The sequence below is a fragment of the Rhododendron vialii genome, chromosome 13a (assembly GCF_030253575.1).
Source record: "Rhododendron vialii isolate Sample 1 chromosome 13a, ASM3025357v1".
NCBI lineage: Eukaryota > Viridiplantae > Streptophyta > Magnoliopsida > Ericales > Ericaceae > Rhododendron > Rhododendron vialii.
In genome coordinates this window covers 14180690-14200363 of record NC_080569.1, presented here as the reverse complement: position 1 = coordinate 14200363, position 19674 = coordinate 14180690, and the positions used below count along the sequence as shown (strand labels likewise).

Genomic DNA, 19674 nt, shown 5'->3' with positions numbered 1-19674 from the left:
ACACTTTTAAACGAGATCATGAGAACTGATACAATTTCTCAAAACAGAGGATTCCACCTCCCAAATTGTTGCCATTTATTGGCTTTCTTAACAGTTTAACACCCAACTTAATCGAAGAAGAAATCAATATGTAAGGACATTTTACCTCAATTGATCTCGGCACTCCGCTTTTGTTAACCACACTCCAATATTTGTCTTTTAGTGTTCAAAATACACATAACATAAACACTAAAAGACAAATATTGGAGTGTGATTATCAATATTTGGAGTGCCAAAATCATGATTGTGCAAGGTGCAAACATCTGAGGACCTCTACAAATTTCAGTAGTGCAAAGGTTTCAACCTATTTTAAATTTCTAGTAGAACAGAAAAACCATCCAATGAAGCACATTGAAACGATGCCAAGCTATTTTCCATCAAAACCAATAACCCACTATATTTTATTGATGGCAAACTGATATAACAAGAAAAAAAACAAACGAGAGGAGTCCAGATCTTACACTCCGCCACGTACATATTAAGAACATATAATACGACTAGCCTAGGATTCTGGTGCCTGAAAATTTGGCGACATTTCCACCAATTATCTCTTGAGAGCGAGCTGATGATTAAGAGGAGACCGTACGAACACCTGTAAAATTGAAACAGCATATGGGTCATAATCTTGAAGCTACTGCCCCTTATTTTTAAGATGGGGAAGCTCCTACTTCTTAAGAGTAATTTTATCCAAGGCACAAGAACAATACCTATCACCAGCTTGCTCGTGATTCCCTATTTAGAGTAATCTTGAAGCTACTGCCCCTTATTTTTTAGAATGGGAAAACGTTAACATCATATAAAGTCAGAAACTTTATATCCAATGTCATGCATTTTCTCCAATCATGCTAGCAATAGTTCATTTGCACGACGACCCAAGTAGACCACTGCCCAGTAACTTGTTGGATCCTAACATGGCCCAAAATGCCAAAGTCCAAGTTGTAATAGGTAGGTGGTTATAGATATATATATGCTGGTGAGGGTTCTCATAATCACCCAACCTTATGATCCAACCTACTCGTTGCATTGGCCCAACCTCCTTCCCTTGGTAGCTATTGTGTAGCATTTAGCCCGGTATAGCACATCATCACGCTCATACAAGATCCTAGAGGTGGCCCCCACCACGTAGACCATGATATGCACTCATAAGTCATAACAACCCACCTCCTACTGGCCCAGTTATTAGGCTCAAACAAGTTACTGGTCAATCCCATTATTCAGAAAGAATATGTCACTACAACATACTAACCATCATTGGCTTCCTCTTTCGCTTCATCTCCTGTTTTCCAGACTACATCTTTCAAACCAGTTGCCAGATTTTTGTAGAACTGCAATCAAGAGAAAGAGTAAGATTGAGCTTATAACATGGACACTGATCCATGAAAGGGTAGCTTTTGGCTTCAACGCAGATACATCAGTTAATATTTCATGAGGCAAAGCAGATGGATGATCAGGATTTTGCATCTGGTTCTTCCTTGGTTACATAGACTTGGGTAACTATCAAGTGTGGATTGGTCAAGAGTGAAAAGTATTTTATTTATGCAAAGGGGATAATAAAATGATCAAAGAGCGTGTATAATGTTTCATAGAGCATTTCACTCATAATCTGGTTGTTTCAACTTTCATATATAGTAATATAGGAACTCAAATTACTGATGTCCGTTTAATGGGTATCTAACTACAGGTTCCTGACATTTACAGCATTCTCTTATCCAAATGTCTTGAGTGTCTAACATGAGAACGACTGACGGATGCCTAACCACATCTGCCAGATATATGTCCCATACCCTCATCCAAGTGTCGAGCATCTAACAGGAGTATAAAACATATGATTTTATGATCAGCTGAGCAAAGGGACAACCTGCTACCAACTTCTTAGGACTTGCTTTTACTAAGCATAAAATCAAAGAAAATTCTGGCCATGGCTCACTGCCGTCACTAGCATGAATGGTATGTGGTTCATAAAATAGTCTATAAATAATTGCAGCAGCATTTACGCACAATGTTACATTTGCAATGACACTTCACAACCATACCTTATGAAATTCTAAGGTATCACCTCCAGCCTTGCGAAGCTCAACCATACATAGTGAAGGAGCCACCTCAAAAACCTGTTTGGAAAATTATTTCCAGACTGTCTCAATTACAGCACCTAAATTCTGTTCTAGTGATTTCTATTTCAACAGAGGATAACATGAAGAAAGCCCCTAGGAGAAACATACCTCTGTTGAGACGGATAAATGACCCTTACGCCCAGTTTTCTCCCCTTGAAGCTTCAGCTGGGATTGACACAGAAATAGTATCATAAGGAGAGGGAGAATAGAAAAAACTTGATTGGGATCTAGAGAGTTCATGACATAGTAGTGTTCTCCTTGGACCAAGCCATCGTATGAAATCAGATCCACAGAATATATCAAACCTAGCACTAAAATTAGCTAAACACAGGAAGTGAAATTATCAGCAATGATATCAGGTTGCAGGAAGCCTGATTTCTTGGATTTAGTCAAATTACTCTAAAAAAATGTATTTCACTGAGTTCTTTATAAAGTAATTTATTCTAAATTAAACCAGAAAAAATGAAAAAGTTCCAGAAAAATTCTTCAGGAAATGGAGGACAAGAATCCACTACCAAATTCTATTCAATTGTAACGATAGCTTACAGGCCCCAAGGCATTATAACAAGAGGACACAAGGGGCCATTATCAGGGGGAGAAAAGTGCAAACAGCGAGAGGCCAGGAAAAAATGCTAACTGCACCTTGTAATTGTTTTTCTTCACATCAAAACCCAGAGGCACAGCTGCTTCCTCAATTTTGGAGATAATCTCACTGGCAGGACATTTAGAAGTAAATCTTGTTTCCCGTTTAACAAGCCCCTGTTCACCAGAACAGATGTCAGGCATCAATCATAAGCTCCAAGAATATGAACATTCTTGTTTCCCTTTTTACAAACTTCCCAAATGCAACAGAACAAGGTGAAGGTCTATCCGATATATAGAAACAGCATTTAACTAAGTCATCAAACAAACAAACAAACAAACAAACATAGCAGAACCCATTTAGTCCCCAATCATTGGGGGTATGGGCGGGGAGGATTAGATACAGACCTAGCCTTTGGCAATATGCACAAAGTGGCTACTCACAAAATACCACTGAAACAGTGGCCCCCTTATACCTGTTTTGTTGTGGAACCATGCCCCCAAATCAAAACTAAATGGCATCAAAGAGGGCATGCCTAGAGACCCAAATTAATTTATGTGCACATTACCATACTTTCTTCATTTATAGTCCAAAGCATCGGTATGCACACAATAAAATATAAAGCTAGATCATAATTCCCTCAAGAGATAACATGGGCTTCATTGACAAATGCACAATATGATTTGATTCAAAAGATCTTTACATCAGAGAATCAGGTACCAAGCGTAAAAAAACGAAGCTGTACGCCTTTGACGTACCATTTGCTTTTCGAATAGGGAACTAAGGTTGAGACCCTGTGATTTAGAGATAAGCTCAAAAGCGTTCAAAGAGACGGGAGGTCGTTCTTCCCGCCTTTCCACAACAAGGTTTGGAGAATCCTTCACATCAAAACAAAAATAATCAATACTCCAAAAGGAATGTAATCAGAGTGCTTATCAAATATTATAAACAAGAGATTGTTACCCCTGATTCATTAAAAATTGCATCCACATCATCAAGACTAACATCTGCCTGTTCAAAAGTAGGTGGCTTGTACCCTTTCTTAAACCACTCATTCTCAATGACCTCAGCAATTGTAATGCGCTGTTTTACACCAAAAAGTATAAATGGCGTTAGCATTACAGGCACCTTAAATCAGAAGAGGGAATTTCACACAAACATTGAATATTATGAATGCAATTTTTCCCGTAAACAAATGAAAACAAAGTTTACTGCATTTTAACCACTAGAGTGAGAGAAAAGTGCACATACTGTCGTTGGATTAGGATCCAGGATTCTTTTTATTAGTTTCTTTGCACTCGAGGAAAACCATGGAGGACATGTGAACTCAGCCTTGAATATCTGCAAATGGGAAGTCCTTCTCTACTTATATTTCCACCTTAAGAAAGCAGAAACATGTAAATGGCATACCCTCATACTGATCCAGTCATGCAGATGATTATCTTTTATCAGGCATGCAGATGATTATCTATTACCAAACTATGGCAGATACGTTGTTCAGCCATATACTGTTCCCTATGCAATACATGATAAATACGCATTCTGGCATTAGAAAAATAAATGTTCACTCTTTTGGTCTCCTGTTCCATCACTGCAGCTCTCTAAATGTAACTGCAAGTCTGCAAAGAAACCCTGCTGTGCTGTTCCAAGGAACAATATTTTGGAGCTCATATTGCATAGACATAAAAAACAAACATGAAGCTCCCTAGTCCCTAGAGCAAAATATTTTAGAGCAGTTCAAGAGATGCGTTGTCGATCCTTATGTGAGAGAATTTACAGAAAATCAAGAGAGAGATCCAAAAATAGGTTGCTACTGTAAAAATTGTTGCTTACATAGTTACATGTATTGATGCAATTGGAAGAAGAAATTGCTGGTTACACTTGACCAAAGCATTTTCCAGTTGGGTACAAAAAGCATTTATAATCTTTGCAGTAGATTTGAGTAAAACTAGCATTGATACATGAGACTTGATCAAGACGCTTCACCTAAATCTCACCAAAAAAACAACTGAACATAAAAAATATTTAACTGTCCTCATAGATCAAGTAGTATAAAGTAAGACAATGTGGCAAATAACCAAATAGGGAAGAAAGAAAGATGACAAAATAACCCAATGGAAAAAAGAAAAAGCAAAAAGAAAGAAAACCTTTTTGTATAATGCCATGAGGTTGGACTCCTCAAAAGGAAGATACCCGGCCATGAGGACAAACAGGATCACACCACAAGACCACAGATCTGCCTTAGCTCCATCATATCCTTTATTGTTGATCACCTGTGGAAGTAAAGAAAAAGAGTAAAACCAGTAGTTTGAAAGAGTGGATAAAAATAATTGCACCAGAAGCCACAAAAATACCTCAGGAGCAACATAATTTGGTGTTCCACAGGTGGTATGTAGTAACCCATCTTCCTGCATAAAAAGGGTCAGAAGCTCAAATTTTAAGTCTTTTATCCGTAGTGGTATGAATAAAATTGTGGAATGACTATTACATTACCATCAACACTAACAGAATAATCGTGGCACTTGAAATAACAATTATTCCAACAAGGAATAGGGAACAGTAATGCTTACTCGAACTTGCTGAGGTAGAGCACTTAATCCAAAATCTGAAACTTTAAGAACTCCATTTGCATCCAGTAGCAGATTCTCAGGCTGTGAGTTATAAAAGAATAATAATGCTTAAAACTGAACTTCTGATTTTAAAAAATCTCTGAACGATATGTATATGAAGACTTGAGTTTGAGGGAAATTATAATTTGAAGATTAGTCACAGCCTTGCCTTCAGGTCTCTGTGGAAAACACCTCTGCTGTGGCAGTAATCCACCGCGTTTATGAGCTGCTGAAAATACTTCCTTGCTTCATCTTCTTTCAATCTCCCTTTACTAGCCTAGCTCCCATAAATTAACTCAAAAATATCACAATCTTGCAAATTGCACAGAACAAGATTATTGTTTTAGGCAAAGCGAAATCACTTCTTACAATTTTGTCAAATAGTTCACCCCCAGTCACAAATTCCAAAACAATGTAAATTTTTGCCTTGCTGGCCATAACCTACAACAGAGAATATAGAGTCAGTCAAGACATATATGAGTTGTCTAAAAGTAAAATTGCTGATTCATCAATGCAAAACATTCCCCAATCAATGCACTATTTCTCCTTTTATTAAAAGCCATGCTGCTGCAACTTTAAATCTGATAGAATAAGCATGGAAGCACATTCTGACCTCATACATACGAATGACATTTGGATGTCTGATTAGTTTCATGGTTGAAATCTCACGTTTAATCTGCAGAGAGAAAACACATTTGTGTTGCAGACCAAGTTTAGGAGGTAAAGGAGCGTATAAAAAAGAAGAGCTTGAACAAGGATGCATATGTATTCCAACAACACAACAACAACAAAAAAAAGAACTAAAAAACTAAAAGGTCAAAAGAATTAAGTGCTAAAAAGAGGCAACTTGCACGGAGGTTATCTCGTCTAGTTAACCTAAATAGGTGAAACAACAAATTTAACATAAGATGAATTTGCAATTAATAGTTTGAGACATTTTATGAGGAAGTGCACAAAATTAACCATAATCATAGATCAGCTCTGCTTCAACTTATGAGACACTTGAGGAACATAACCAAAACCAATGAAAAATAAACTTTGGTTAGTGTGTGTGTTGTGTTGATTTTCCATTAAATTGACAATCGAATGATCTATATTTTGCAGTTCCTCTCAGTAAAAAGGGAAAAGTACAAACTCCATTAATCACTTGTACAATCATTTGCTGGATAAAATTGTGACACCCATATTCTTATGAACTATTTAACCAGATATGCCAGTTTTAGAGGCTAAAAGCTTAATGATTCCAATTTTAATATCTTTTGCTTTTCTCAGGTTTCTGGCTGTCCAAACAAAATTTCATGATCAGCAGCAGATTCTTTGATATCTGCGCGTTCCAATTTCATTAACATGTGAAGATTCTACACTCAGATGTGCCCATCTGATGAAAGGGAAAAGACCATACCCAACTGGGACATGCACAGTGTATTCACTGCATTGAATTGGAGACCTCACTTCTACTGTTCTACATAATAGCCAGAGCAGTATATACTATACACCAAATAGACAGCCAAAACTTAACAACATACAAATTCCAAAACTCATATGTCCTCAAGCTTCGCGGTATTCAATCACAGTCTGACTACAACTATTTGGAAAGTCTCAAACTAATAAGAGGCATTGTTGGAGCTCAAGTATAGTAGGAAGGCGTGTCAAAAACAACTTCCAAAAGCTGAAAAAATAAATAAATTATTTAGAAGCTAAATTATGATTCTTTCTGGCTTTTGCTTTCCAATTATCAGTTTTTACATAAGTTCAGCTGCAAAAAACACCCATTAAAGCCAATCATGCAAGGAATTCTGTTAAACCATTAAAGCGGAACCTAACTACTACGTAAGTGCATTGGCGGACGCAGAATTTGTAGTCGGTGGGGGTCTGAAGAACTACATGTATTTCTATATTGATTACAAGGATTATATTGCATATGTATATATTGCTATTTGGTCAAGGAAAAGAAAAAATTGTGTTTATGTATATAGCCATCATATAGTTTTACAAATGCGACCAAGAAAGGGTTCATAACTTGATATTTTAGAAGGTTTTTTCCACATGTGTAGGTATTTTGAGAATTTTTTCGACCAAGAGATTTGCAGGGGCATCCCGTATAACTTCTTGTAATTAACCTGAAAAACTAATACAGTACAATTATAAAAACTAATGAGAATATTTAGAGTTGTGCAGGGGCCCGGGCACCCCCTTGTGTTCACCCATGACAATTTGGAAAATCCGAAGCTATACATGTAAAACTCTTGAAAAGCAATCATTGAATTTCTGTTAGACTTGAACCAAAGGGGAATATAACTATTAACACAAGTAAAATCAGAAGCCAATAATTATTAAACTACTGAAGAACCAACAAGTCATGGCATCTCTGTTGCACCCCTATTCAAGCAGAATCTTAACAATTCCCACTTTGAAATTCAGGACCAATACAGTTCAAACTATTAAAAGGCCCTTCAGTCGAGGCATCCTTGTTAAACACCTAATCAAATAGAATCTAACTGTTATACCACTTGCAAAATCAAAAGCCCATATATGCTAAACCACTAAAAAGCCCAATCAGTCAGAGGATTCCTGTTAAACTCACATTCAACCAGATTCTAACTACCACCACTGGAAAAATCAGAAGCCAACCCAGGTCAAACTACTAAAACGCCAATCAGTCCCAGGTTTTGGATTCTGGCGCCACACAAAGTTTGCCAACTTGCATGTACTTTTGAGAAGGAACAAAAAAAAAAAAAGGCTACTTAAACATATTCTGAGAAGCCGCATTTTGGTGCTTTTAGATTCTGCTTCTGCTCGAAAAACAGGTCTCCCCATCTAAAATCTTGGCAAACCCACAAGGAATCTATATTGCATATTCTGCTCTAAAGAAAAGAGTTTTTACTTTTTATTTTTACCCATTAAAAGTTTTGGCAAACACCCACATGGAATCTCTGTCCCAAAATCCATCAAGCATATTCAAAACATCAGAGAATCAATATATCAAAGTTGGAAGATCGAGAAAGTACCTGACCGATCATCTTATGCTTGAGAACCTTCTCCTTGTCCAAAATCTTAATAGCCACATTCTCTCCTGTCTCCGTATTCCTAGCAAACTTCACCTTCGCAAACGTCCCCTCCCCGAGCGTCCTCCCCAGCTCGTATCTCCCAACCTTCGTCCTCCCAATCCCGCTCCCGCTCGCACCACCGCCACTCGATCGCGAAGCCATCTCTCTCTCTTTCTCTCTCTCTCTGTAAAGTATATGTTTTTTTCTCTCTTTCTCCTTCAATGTATGTATCTCTTTCCGTAACCTTAAGATCTACAACTGTTAGGAAACGGAGATTTCACAGATGATACAGATACCATCCATTGCTTATTCTTGATATGAATCGCTTTCTCTCTCCCCCCCCCCTCTCTCTCTCTAGAAATCAAAACCGCTTTCTCTTACAAGGCTGCCAAACCTGGGACTTCCCCACATTCATATTTCCTTTTTAAGTTAATTACAGAGAAAAAATAAAACACGCAACGGATAGAGCAGATATAGAAACCGTAAAAAAACGGGACTAAACCAATTAAAACGAAATTATAAGCCTTCAATGAAGACGGAGGCCACGGAGGAACTGAAGAGTCGCTGCGAGGGATGAGAGAGAAGCGACAGGCGGTGGCACTGAGAATTCCTCCATTATTGATTGAGGTTTTTTTCGAGAGAGAATAAAAAAACGTGTGATTCGAGTTCGGAAACGATAACTGCTGGGATAATAAGAACAAGGAATTGTTTACATGGTTTGTCGGGTGGTGAATTGTGGTTTTGTTGGATCGAATCAGGCGAATTTTGTGTGATTTTTTGGGGAACGATGTAGGGAGAATTTTGGGGTTCCTGTTTTTCCGATAGGAAGGAAGAAGAAGTCGTTAATCTCTCTCTCTCTCTCTCTATGTTGCGGGTACGGTTTTGCAAGCTCTGATGAAAGCTGAATCTCCGCCGATGTGTTATGACTGGAAAAATGATTAGTTTAAAAACGTGGAAGATGGAGACAGAATACCGTGACGGTAGCGCAGTCGTAGTCGCAGCAGCAGCAGTAATTGCTATTGTCTATTAAGTTTTGGGATGTTCAGATCAGTTTATGTGCACTTTAATTAAATTTTTTTATAATTCAGTAAAAAATGGGAAGTTTCGTTCCGTTTTCTCTTAAAACCTGTTTTTTCAAAAAGAATGTAATTTTAAATTCAAAAATAAGAAAAATGAAAAATAATTTTTAAATTTTTTTTACACCGTTTAAAAAATCTTAATAAGATTTATTAAGCAAGATTCATATTATTAGGAAAATTATTTATGTTAACACAAGATTTTTGACCTTGAAATTATCTTTTTTTTTCCAAAACCTTCTTTTTCTAAAAGTGAAACGCCGCCGAACACATCATAAAAGAGAATTCACAAACAATTACTTTCGTGCATCTAACACAAGAATTGAACAATGATTAATTATTTGAGCAAACTCATAAACAAACCGGGGATGATAGCTACTGTTCTTCAAGGTTGAGTTGGCAGCAGGTGGAGGTCGTTTCCATCCTGTCAAGGGTCTACCAACCGAGTAACTATTCAATATTCAGCAAATATCGTCACGTGATATTTTGAATCATTCTATAATTATACATTCTTGTAGGGGTTATACACTTAGGGGTTGTTTGATAAGACTGAAAACTGAAACTGAAAGCTGAAAAATTAAGTACTGAAAGCTGAATGCTGAAATTTTTAAGCTGAAAAACTGTTTGATAGATATATTAAGTACTGAATTAAAAAAATGCTAAATTAATTTTGTTCCAATTCTCTCTTAATTTACTAACAGTCACAATATACTTATGGTAATGGTGGAGGAGTGGTGGAATGGTGGAGGAGTGGGGGAGTGGTGGCGACGGCGGTGGTGGCGGTGGTGATGGTGGTGGATGTGGTGGAGGTGGTAGAGTGGTGGTGTAGTGGTGGTTGTGGAGTGGTGTGGTGTGGTGGAGTGGTACGTGGGAGTGGTGGAGGTGAAGGGATGGTAGGGGTGGTGGTGGGGCGGTGGTGGTGGAGTGATGGTGATGGGGGGGGAGTGGTGGAGGTGGTGAAGTGGTGGTAGGAGCGGTGGTGGTGGTGGTGTTGGTGGTGTGGTGGTGGTGGTGATGTGGTGGTGGAGGAGTGGTGGTGTAGTAGTAGTGATGGTGGTGGTGGTGGTGGAGTGGTGGAAGTGTTGGTGGGAGTGGTTGTAGTGGTAATATAATGGTTGAATGTAAATTCATAAAAATTTAACCAGAATTAAATAGCTCAAAGTTACTTAATTTTTTTCAATTTTTTAGCTTATATTTTAAGTGATACTTAATTTGTTAAGCAATGTAAAATGTGGTTATCAAACCTACTGAATCACTTATTACTTAATTGATTTAGTTTTAAGTGCTGAATTTAGGTTATCAAACTGGTGGTGGACTAAATCCATGTGGCAGCACTACGTGTATGAACCCCAAAAAACATGTGGTTATTAAATAATCCGAAGTACCACATGACAGGATCCCCAAACTATTGTATAATTTCACCTACTATTATAAGAGCAAAATTAACGCAAGAGCAATGCTAGGAATACATCAAAATTTACATTCATTTTTACATCTCTCCCACAAGTAACGGTGGAATCCACAACACTATCTGTGAGAAAATGTGCAAATGGATGTACACTTAGAAGCATTTTTGTCAACACAAATGCAAAAGACAAAAGCTTATAATTAGGTATAGCCCAACGATGGTACACCAATTTGGTGTCCGCTAAATGTGCACCAGACTGTTTGATATTCATTTCAAGGTTTCATACTAATGATCAGAGTTGTTTAATTTGTTTAATTATTAATTAAAGATTCTAGAAAAAATTAGCTTATTCGGATATTGAAAAATATTTGATCAGTACACTCAATTATTCTTTGCGAATTTGGGACAAAAATTGATCAAGCCTGACGTTCAAATGAGTTAATTTTTTACAAGAACTCTTAAAAGCATGATTTAAATGAGTAACCATAGTTTTGCTTGATAGTTATATCGTCAACAACCATTAGATTTTGACCTTGGTTTTGTTTGTATAAGATAGGGCCATGATTTATTATATATAGCACAGAATTTTGCATTCACCTAGCAATGTAGAACCCGTGACCACCCATTCAGATGCCTACCAGGACTCTCCTTCAGAATCCGACGTCAACCTGGCTATGGGGCATCACAGTAGGCACATAAACTGGCTCGATGAGTACGGAGTACCTCACTACCACAGGAAACTCAACAGCCCCAACGTTGGTATGCCTGATCGGGGAGCCTGTTGTCTCTTATAAGGACAACGCAATGCAGTGCCTATCTCAACCGTTCAAAAGTATTTTGAATGGTCCAAATTTTAAAGGAATTCTTTCACGAAAGAACTATTTTAAAATGCGGACCATTGGTTGCCGAGACGAACGGTCTGAATGAAGCGCTTGGAGGGACAATACAAATGTTAGGCTGCGTTCCAGTTTACATTCCTTTTCTAAAAGTTTTTTTTTTTTTCAATTTTCAAATTCAAATATAATGAAAATGAAAATTAATTTTTTGATTTTTTTTTGTACCGTATAAAAAATTTCAATAAGATCTATCAAATAAGATTTATATTGGTAGAAAAATTATTTACGTAAACACATAATTTTTAAATTTGAAATTATCTTCTTTTTCAAAAAATGTTTTTTTGAGAATCCAGAACACCCTTTCAGCTTCCCGAGTTCGTTGGTATGCATTGAACATTTTTTCATTTGATCGGGACGGTATGCATTAAACATTATGCATTTAATTTATTGAATAGTCTTTTGATCATGATAGGCTTATCGTGCTTTGTTAGGGGAAGTGACAAGTGGGCTCCTTTAGAACAAATTATATTGGAGATTAGGCCGAGACTTTTGGAATTATGCTTCAAACAATGAATTATTGTACTCCAATATAGTACTCCTACTTAAGTAGATTCCCTCTTCCCAAAGAGGAACGTTTTTATTTATTTATTATGTTCGGCTAGCTTGCATGTATCTCAACTAATTTTGAACCCTCGAAGTTAACGATCGGACAAATTTGGAGGTTTTGAGGGAGGTTTTTTAAAATAATGAGTGGAGTAAGATAGATATATAAAATTTATTGGAAATTGTGCCTAGAGATTTTGAGACCTCCAAACGAACAAAGCCCCAGTGACCTCAAAGTTTGGAATGTTTGGCCTACGTGAAATTCGAACAAGCGACCTTATAGAAAACAATCACTTACTATTTGTTTTCTTTTACCTATTTGGCCAAACTCCTTGGGGTTGGAAAACATTTCTTTGTTGCTTTATTTTTTCTAATTATCTTTCTTCATTAATGGACCACAATTTGAAATCACTGAAGACAGATTCACTAGCTGGTTATCCCTTCGTTTGAGTTATCTTATCTCTTCACTAGTGCATGCCCGTGCCTGAAGGCACGGTTCGAACGATTAGCACACGCAAAAAAAAACTTGACACGCGTGCTATATATCAACCTCCGCCCAATGAATCCAACTATGCGACAAATAATAACACAAGCATGCTCATTGAAATGTTTTCAATTTATGTGTCACATGTCACTCAAGCACGTGCACGCACAGTGCAGTCACCCAGTTCTATGGAATCAAAAGCATTTTAAAATTTAAGCACACTATCAACTAAATCAGTAAAAATCTAAGCACATCAGCCAGTGCTCTGCATTTAACAATATAAGAGAAAATCTAAGCACACCCGCCAGTGCTCTGCATTTAACAACATAAGTATAAAATTAAGCACATCAGCTAACATAAGTACAAATCTAAGCACATCAGCCAGTACTCTGCATAATAAGTGAATAGCCTTGCGATTTGACGTGCTTGAGTGGTATTTCTACACAAATGCAAAAATAAATAAACCAAGTCAGGTTCATACGTGCTCAAAATTGATTGTATATTTAAAAGAAAATGAAGCATTTAGAATGCAAAATCACACGTCTTAGCATGCATCCACTACAACTTTTAAGCCGGTTATGTATTCAACATTGAATACCCCCGTAGTTTGTGGCTTGTACTATTAGATACACAAAAGTAAAACAACTAAAACATGTATTCAAAGTTAATTACGGTATCACAGTTTGACAGGGAGTTCAAACATTGACACCTAAATACTACGATGAAAAAGAAAGGAAGACAAACCCGAAGAGATATATGAAATGTGTTGTCCTAATGCATGTGAAATGTAAGGAAAGATGTACCATCAAAAATAAAAACCAAAGTCCAATAATCAATCCAACCGGTGTGTTAGTAAGAGCAGAGAGTAAGCTACAATGGTAGATTAAAATAAAAGGTCAATGCCATGTAGAAACGACGATCAGCAGATGAGCTCATGATTCTTTTGAGAATTAAAAAAGCAACATCAGCTACAAAGTTCAACAATATAAGCTTTCTTGAATTTAGTGGTTACCATAAACTGTTGATGTTGGTGATGGTGCCCTCTACCAAGCTTTGAAGTTACAAACATTACGATGACATCGAAGCAATTTATTCATGTTAATCCTCCTCAACTCCATTGCATTCCAAGACGAATCCTATATAAGTAAACTTAAATAATAAATTCATTTGAAAAGTTACCAACTGAAATAGAGAAATTTATTTTGAACAACGTACCCTCATCCGAAGTAGTGATTTTGCTGCTACATAGTCTATCTTCCTTGCTTCTTCTATACTCTGTTCTATTTCCTAAGCTTACTTGAATTTAGTGGTTACCATAAACTGCTGATGTTGGTGATGGTGCCCTCTACCAAGCTTCGAAGTTAGAAACATTACGATGACGTCGAAGCAATGTATTCATGTTAATCCTCCTCAACTCCATTACATTTCAAGACGAATCCTATATAAGTAAAGTTAAATAACAAATTCATTAGGCAAGAAATACCTCTTTGTTGGCTGACATACAACGACTGTTCCTACACCTCACGTACACTGAAAGTGATCTAGTGTTTATATAAAATCAGGGTTCACAGATCAAGGAACATGGAAAACTCCGAACAGGAAGAAGACGAACAGTTTCCGCGTGCATGGCCATGGGATGAAGAATAACATACCTGAATAACATAATTGGGAGATTGGATTGTGGGTATTAGAAAGGAAAAGGAGACTGAAGAATCTCTCGCCAAGGAAGAATTCTGATTTATGGTTACGGGTTTCGGAGTTTTGGTGCGGTGCTGCTGGTGGTGTTAGGTCGGTGGTGGTGGGTCGACGGAGGGCGGAGGAAGACAGAGAGATGAGTCGAGAGAGAGGTCAGACGCCGAGGACGAAGCTGATGGCGTTTTTGGGAGCCCTGATGTCGCCTCTCCCAGTTTTTGAGAGAGAGAGAGAGAGAGAGAGAGAGAGAGAGAGAGAGAGAGAGAGAGAAGGGAGAAGGGAAAGTAAGAGAGAAGGAGTGACGTGGGTTTCAAATTTTGAATGACGAAAGAATGCCATCTATATTTTTATCCAAACAATGTAAGGTATTTACCCAAATGCCATGTTGTAGAAGGAGGGGTGGAGAGAAATCTGGACCGTTGGTTGTGTTTGTATGGGTAGATAAAATTTATAGCAAGAATAAATATAAACCGTTGAGAAGAAATATTCTTAAAGATACCTGTCCTGTTTTATAATATAGATTAATCGACCACAATATGAAAAAATGAAAAGTAAAAATGTCGCCAAAGGAAATTTTAACTTACAATGAATTATGCCCATAACATGAAAAGATCAGTCAATTTCATAAACAAGGTATAATCAACTTTGAGATTCATAAAATGAAAGGCTGATATTGCCCGATGAAATCATTTGGAATTCATTTTGCGTCACATTAGGGATTTGATCATTTCTCTGATTTTCTCATCAAGACATGGTTTATGCTTATAGGTTTTTAAAAAAACAATAATGCTATCCACACATATATCACACACAAATTCTTCAGACACGCTGATGTGGCAAAAACGGCCCCACTCCCACCCAGGGCCGGCCCAAGCCCAAGGCCCAAGAGGCCTGGGCCTTGGGCATCCCAAAAAGGCCTAATTTTAGGGGCACTCCACTAATTTTTCAATTTGGGCTTGACTAGAAGTCTTTTTGAGCCCTATAGAAGGAAAAAAAAGGCCCATTCCAATTAAAATGGTTGTGGCCCACACAGATCAGTACAGCCCAAAAAATGCTCGGTGACATTTTTGTAAATAAGGGCTGTACATGGTCTTTAACTCAAACCCTTCTCTTCTCTAACAGTTCACCGTCTATTTTGAAACCCTTCTGGAACAGATTCAAACCCTTCTCGAATTCAAACGAATCAAACCCTTCTCTGTGTTCGAGACTTTCACCAAACGAACGAAGGGGGCGCTGCCAAACTGGGATTCTGGGAAGGCCGGAAGGGCACTGGCGCACTACCCGACTGCCGTATTGTGTTCGACTATTCGAGGCTTTGAGCTCGAGCCTCGAGGTAATTTTTTTTAATCACAGTGGTTCTATTCACATTTGAAGTGCTTAAAACAATTCGTTTTGGGAACTTTGAAAACAATTCCCTTCTCTTAAAGTCAAAGGGGGCTAATGATCTTTGAAAGTCAGGAAACTTCTGATAAATAAGCATTTTTATTTATGCTGAGTTTATGCTGATGAGTTTATGCCGTCACAAATTGAACAAAAGGTCATGCTAGACAGGAAGAGAGAGATTGACAACTACAGCATAACCCCATTTGCTTGCGACTTGCGAGGCTTCAAATCGGTAAGTATTCTCTTATTATGCAGAGCCCTGGCTGGTGGTGCTTAGATTTGTACGTATGTTGTTAAATGCAGAGCCCTGGCTGGTGGTGCTTAGATTTGTGCTGATTTAGTTGACATTAGTTGGTGTGCTTAAATTTAAAAATATCTGATTTATCTGATTATCGGTTAGTGCATCATTAATAATAATGTTATAAGCCTCTTTTTTTAAATCTTACCTAGGTGCATCATGCCTAAACGTCAACTATCTGGTCATTAGAAAAGAATAAAGAAGCAAAAAACTGAAGCATTAATAAATTCTCAAAAGGGGGCTATTAAAAAGTTCTTTTCAAGCAACGAAATGTACAAAGCTCAGTCGAAGAACACGAAAATTTGGTGATTGATGTCGCTGAAAACTTGGTGAATGAAGAACAAGTAGAAGAAGAATGTGAGGATTTGGGGGATGAGGAAGCCTATCAATGTGTCAATGAAAATATTAATGAAAGTTCGAGGGATGTCAATCCAAATGAAGACTTGAATGTTGAATGCGCTCCTGTGAACATTGATGATCCATGTAATTGGGATAACATGGATCAAAAATTAAGGGACTTATTGGTTGAAAGAGGTCCCGTAAGAAGAAATGGTGATGCTACCTTTCCTAAGGATGACAATGAGAAGAGTAGACATTTCTCTTCTGTGCACTATATTCGCCATTTACCCAATGGAGAGAAACATGATAGAAAATGTCTAGTATACTCGGAGGCTTTGAATAAAGTATTTCTCTTCTGTGGTACAACGTCTATATGTGTTGTTTTCCTCTTCAGTCCAACGGTGGGCAATTTTAAAAGACAATTTGAAAGATGTGAAGGGTCTCATGCTTAAGACATTGTCACAAACACGTTGGGAAAGTCGCATTGAAAGCATCAAGCCGATAAGATACAATCCCTCAAAACTAAGAGATGCTTTGGTAGACTTGGCGAACGACACGACGACGGAGTCGATAGCACAAAGTGAAGCTAAATCCCTTGCAAAGAACGAACTTGAGAATTTTGAGTTCTTGTTTGCCATGGCTATTTGGTACAAGTTGTTGTTTGCTGTTAACATTGTGAGCAAATTTCTTCAAAGTGAAGACATGTGCATATACCTTGCTATCGAGAAGTTAAAAGGCCCTGATTGATTATTTTGAGAACTACAGAAAAGTTGGTTTTGCGGAGGCAATGGTTGATGCTACGGAAATGGCGAATGAAATGAGGATTGAACCTAAGTTTGTTGAAAAGCGCATCATTCAAAGAAAGAAGCAATTTGATGAAGATGTTGCGGACGAGGTGACACACTCTGTTGAAGAATCAATGAAAATAAATTACTTCTCGGTAATTGTGGATAAAGCTCTTTCTTCCTTCAAAGATAGGTTCCAACAATTTGAAGTGTATGAGAAGAATTTTGGTTTCTTGTTTGATTTGGAAAAGGTGAGTTCGAGTGATGAATGCTTGAAAAATCATTGTACCAACCTTGAAGAAGTTTTAAAGCATGGCGGGGTTTCCGATATTGATGGGAGAGATTTGTTTGTAGAGTTGAAATACTTGAAACAAGTATTGCCAAGGGGAGTGCAGAAACCAATTGAAGTGCTCAATTTTATCAAACTTATGGCGGACTCTTTCCCAAATACATGGAATGCGTATAGAGTGCTTTTGACTATACCGGTTAGTGTTGCCTCGGGAGAAAGAAGCTTTTCAAAGTTAAAGTTGATCAAAAATTACCTTCGATCAACCATGTCACAAGAAAGACTAAATGGGTTAGCCATGTTATCAATTGAAAATGACTTGGTGAAAGAGGTGGATTATACAAATTTAATTGATAGTTTTGCTTCTAGAAATGCAAGACAAGTAATATTCAAGTGACCCTCATGCGTTCTTGAGATAATATGTATTTACCTATTTGGAGACTTTGTATTTTGTGTTCGTATATAATGATTAGTAGAACTTTATATTGGTTTGGCTTTTTTGTATTGTGATTGTTGCTGTAAAAATTGTTAAGTATTTACTCTTTAAGGACACACTTTTTTTTATTGGCCTTGGGCACCCAAAACCCTTGGGCCGGCCCTGCTCCCACCCTCTCCCCTCTCGTTTTGGTTTGAGGGCCGCAAACAATTTTGCTCCCAAAATTTCCCCCACACCCATATCTGCTCCACGCCTCCACCACACCACGAACCAGCACCCGCCGCTACCAACAACCGCCGACCACCGGAGATGCAACCAATTGCTATCCACTGCCTATTAAACTGATAAATTTTCCAAACTTTAGACGTCTGTGATGGCAGCGGAAGTCAGATAATAGATTCTCATTCCGGTGTCCGATGACCCGAGTTGGACAATCGTAACGGTTGCAAGAGATGGTGCCCGACGATGGCAAACGTAACGACGAATGGAAGGAAAACGTTTTGGGTAAACCCACATTGGGGAAGAAACATTGCAAGACGTGATTTGGATGGAGATGGTGTTTTAGTTCTCTTTTTTTTTCCGGAGGAGGTCAATCGGGAGGTTTTTTCTAATCCATTCTGGCTGTTGTTTTTTTCTATTTTTTTTTAGTTTCTTTTCAACCTTCTATTATAAACAGCTTATGAACCCAATCAGGGTTTTGCGCAATAGTAGAGGGTCATGTAATTTTTGACATTTCTTTGCTCTATAGGATTTCTTTACCCCTTTTTTCTTTGGAAGAGAGAAGAAATCAAGAATTCACAAGATCGGCGTACAGGAGTCTGGGAGAAGAGGATGGCTTTGGTGCTGGTCGATGGTGTCTGTCTGTGTTTGGTCGGGCGACGGCGGCGGCGGTGAACTGTGTTTTGGTTTTTGGAATTCTGTGCACCACAAACACACCTGTGAAAAATTTTAGGGCTGCATCCGGTGCTTGTAGTTGGTGGATGGTCGTCGGTTGCGTTTCCGGTGGGCGGCAGTTGTTGGTGGGTGGCTGGGTGCTAGTTTGTGGTGACTGGTGAGGACCGAGGTGGAGAAGAAATGGGTTTCGTGAAAATTGAATTTTTTCCGCCCAAAACGAGGGAGAGAGAGAAGAGAGAGAGAGTGGGAGTGGGCCCATTTTTTGCCATGTCATTGTATCCGTGAAGAATCTGTGTGTGATGTCTGTGTGTGTAGCATTATTGTTAAAAAAAAAAACAAAAACTTGAAAGGAGTGAATTAGACTGGGTGTCACGCCCTCGATTTTCAATATAAATAATAATCATTTTCAAAAAATAAAATCATTACTAAAATATCGATAATACCCAAATAACATTTCTTTTTCCTATTCGCGAATTTAAATACAAATATTACAATCCTGGATCGAAGCTTCAAGTTATCAAAATACCAAAATAATATTACAGTTTACAATAATCAGTCCTTTCAAATACTCTTTTCAAGACAAATGCTAATAGTTGCCTCTTTTATACCTTCGAAACATATAATCAACAAACACGAGATGCACGCTATGCCTATTTCTTTGCTTTGCACCTGAAAATGATAGGTTGAGCTACACTAGCCCGGTAGATAAATCTATACTCAAGTTATATGAAAATGTGATGAACTATGCACCAAACGCGAATGAGA

At 37.9% G+C, this 19674-nt stretch overlaps 1 protein-coding gene, 1 long non-coding RNA gene and 1 other non-coding gene across 4 annotated transcripts; all 3 read right to left on the bottom strand.

Annotated features, from left to right (window-relative positions):
- Positions 1-325: 325 nt before the first annotated feature.
- On the bottom strand, positions 326-9371 carry LOC131314866 (CBL-interacting serine/threonine-protein kinase 23). 2 transcript variants are annotated; one of them, XM_058343766.1, is made up of 15 exons: positions 8351-9371; positions 5956-6018; positions 5712-5783; positions 5512-5619; positions 5304-5384; positions 5088-5141; positions 4881-5006; positions 3985-4074; positions 3697-3816; positions 3492-3611; positions 2793-2909; positions 2259-2315; positions 2073-2147; positions 1286-1364; positions 326-631 (listed from the first exon to the last, which is right to left on the bottom strand). In XM_058343766.1, exons 1-15 carry the CDS (start codon positions 8549-8551, stop codon positions 609-611), a joined length of 1386 nt encoding a protein of 461 aa, XP_058199749.1. In that variant the 5' UTR covers positions 8552-9371; the 3' UTR covers positions 326-608. The 2 variants fall into 2 exon arrangements, with proteins under 2 accessions (XP_058199749.1, XP_058199750.1); XM_058343767.1 differs by having other exon boundaries at positions 5304-5390; positions 5518-5619.
- On the bottom strand, positions 3210-3317 carry LOC131315395 (small nucleolar RNA snoR100). The gene has a single exon (XR_009196729.1). It is a non-coding gene; the product is annotated as a small nucleolar RNA snoR100 (small nucleolar RNA).
- A 3662-nt stretch (positions 9372-13033) lies between the features above and the next one.
- Positions 13034-14326, bottom strand: LOC131314386 (uncharacterized). The gene is made up of 3 exons (XR_009196392.1): positions 14280-14326; positions 14094-14234; positions 13034-13235 (listed from the first exon to the last, which is right to left on the bottom strand). It is a non-coding gene; the product is annotated as an uncharacterized LOC131314386 (long non-coding RNA).
- Between the last annotated feature and the right edge of the window lie 5348 nt (positions 14327-19674).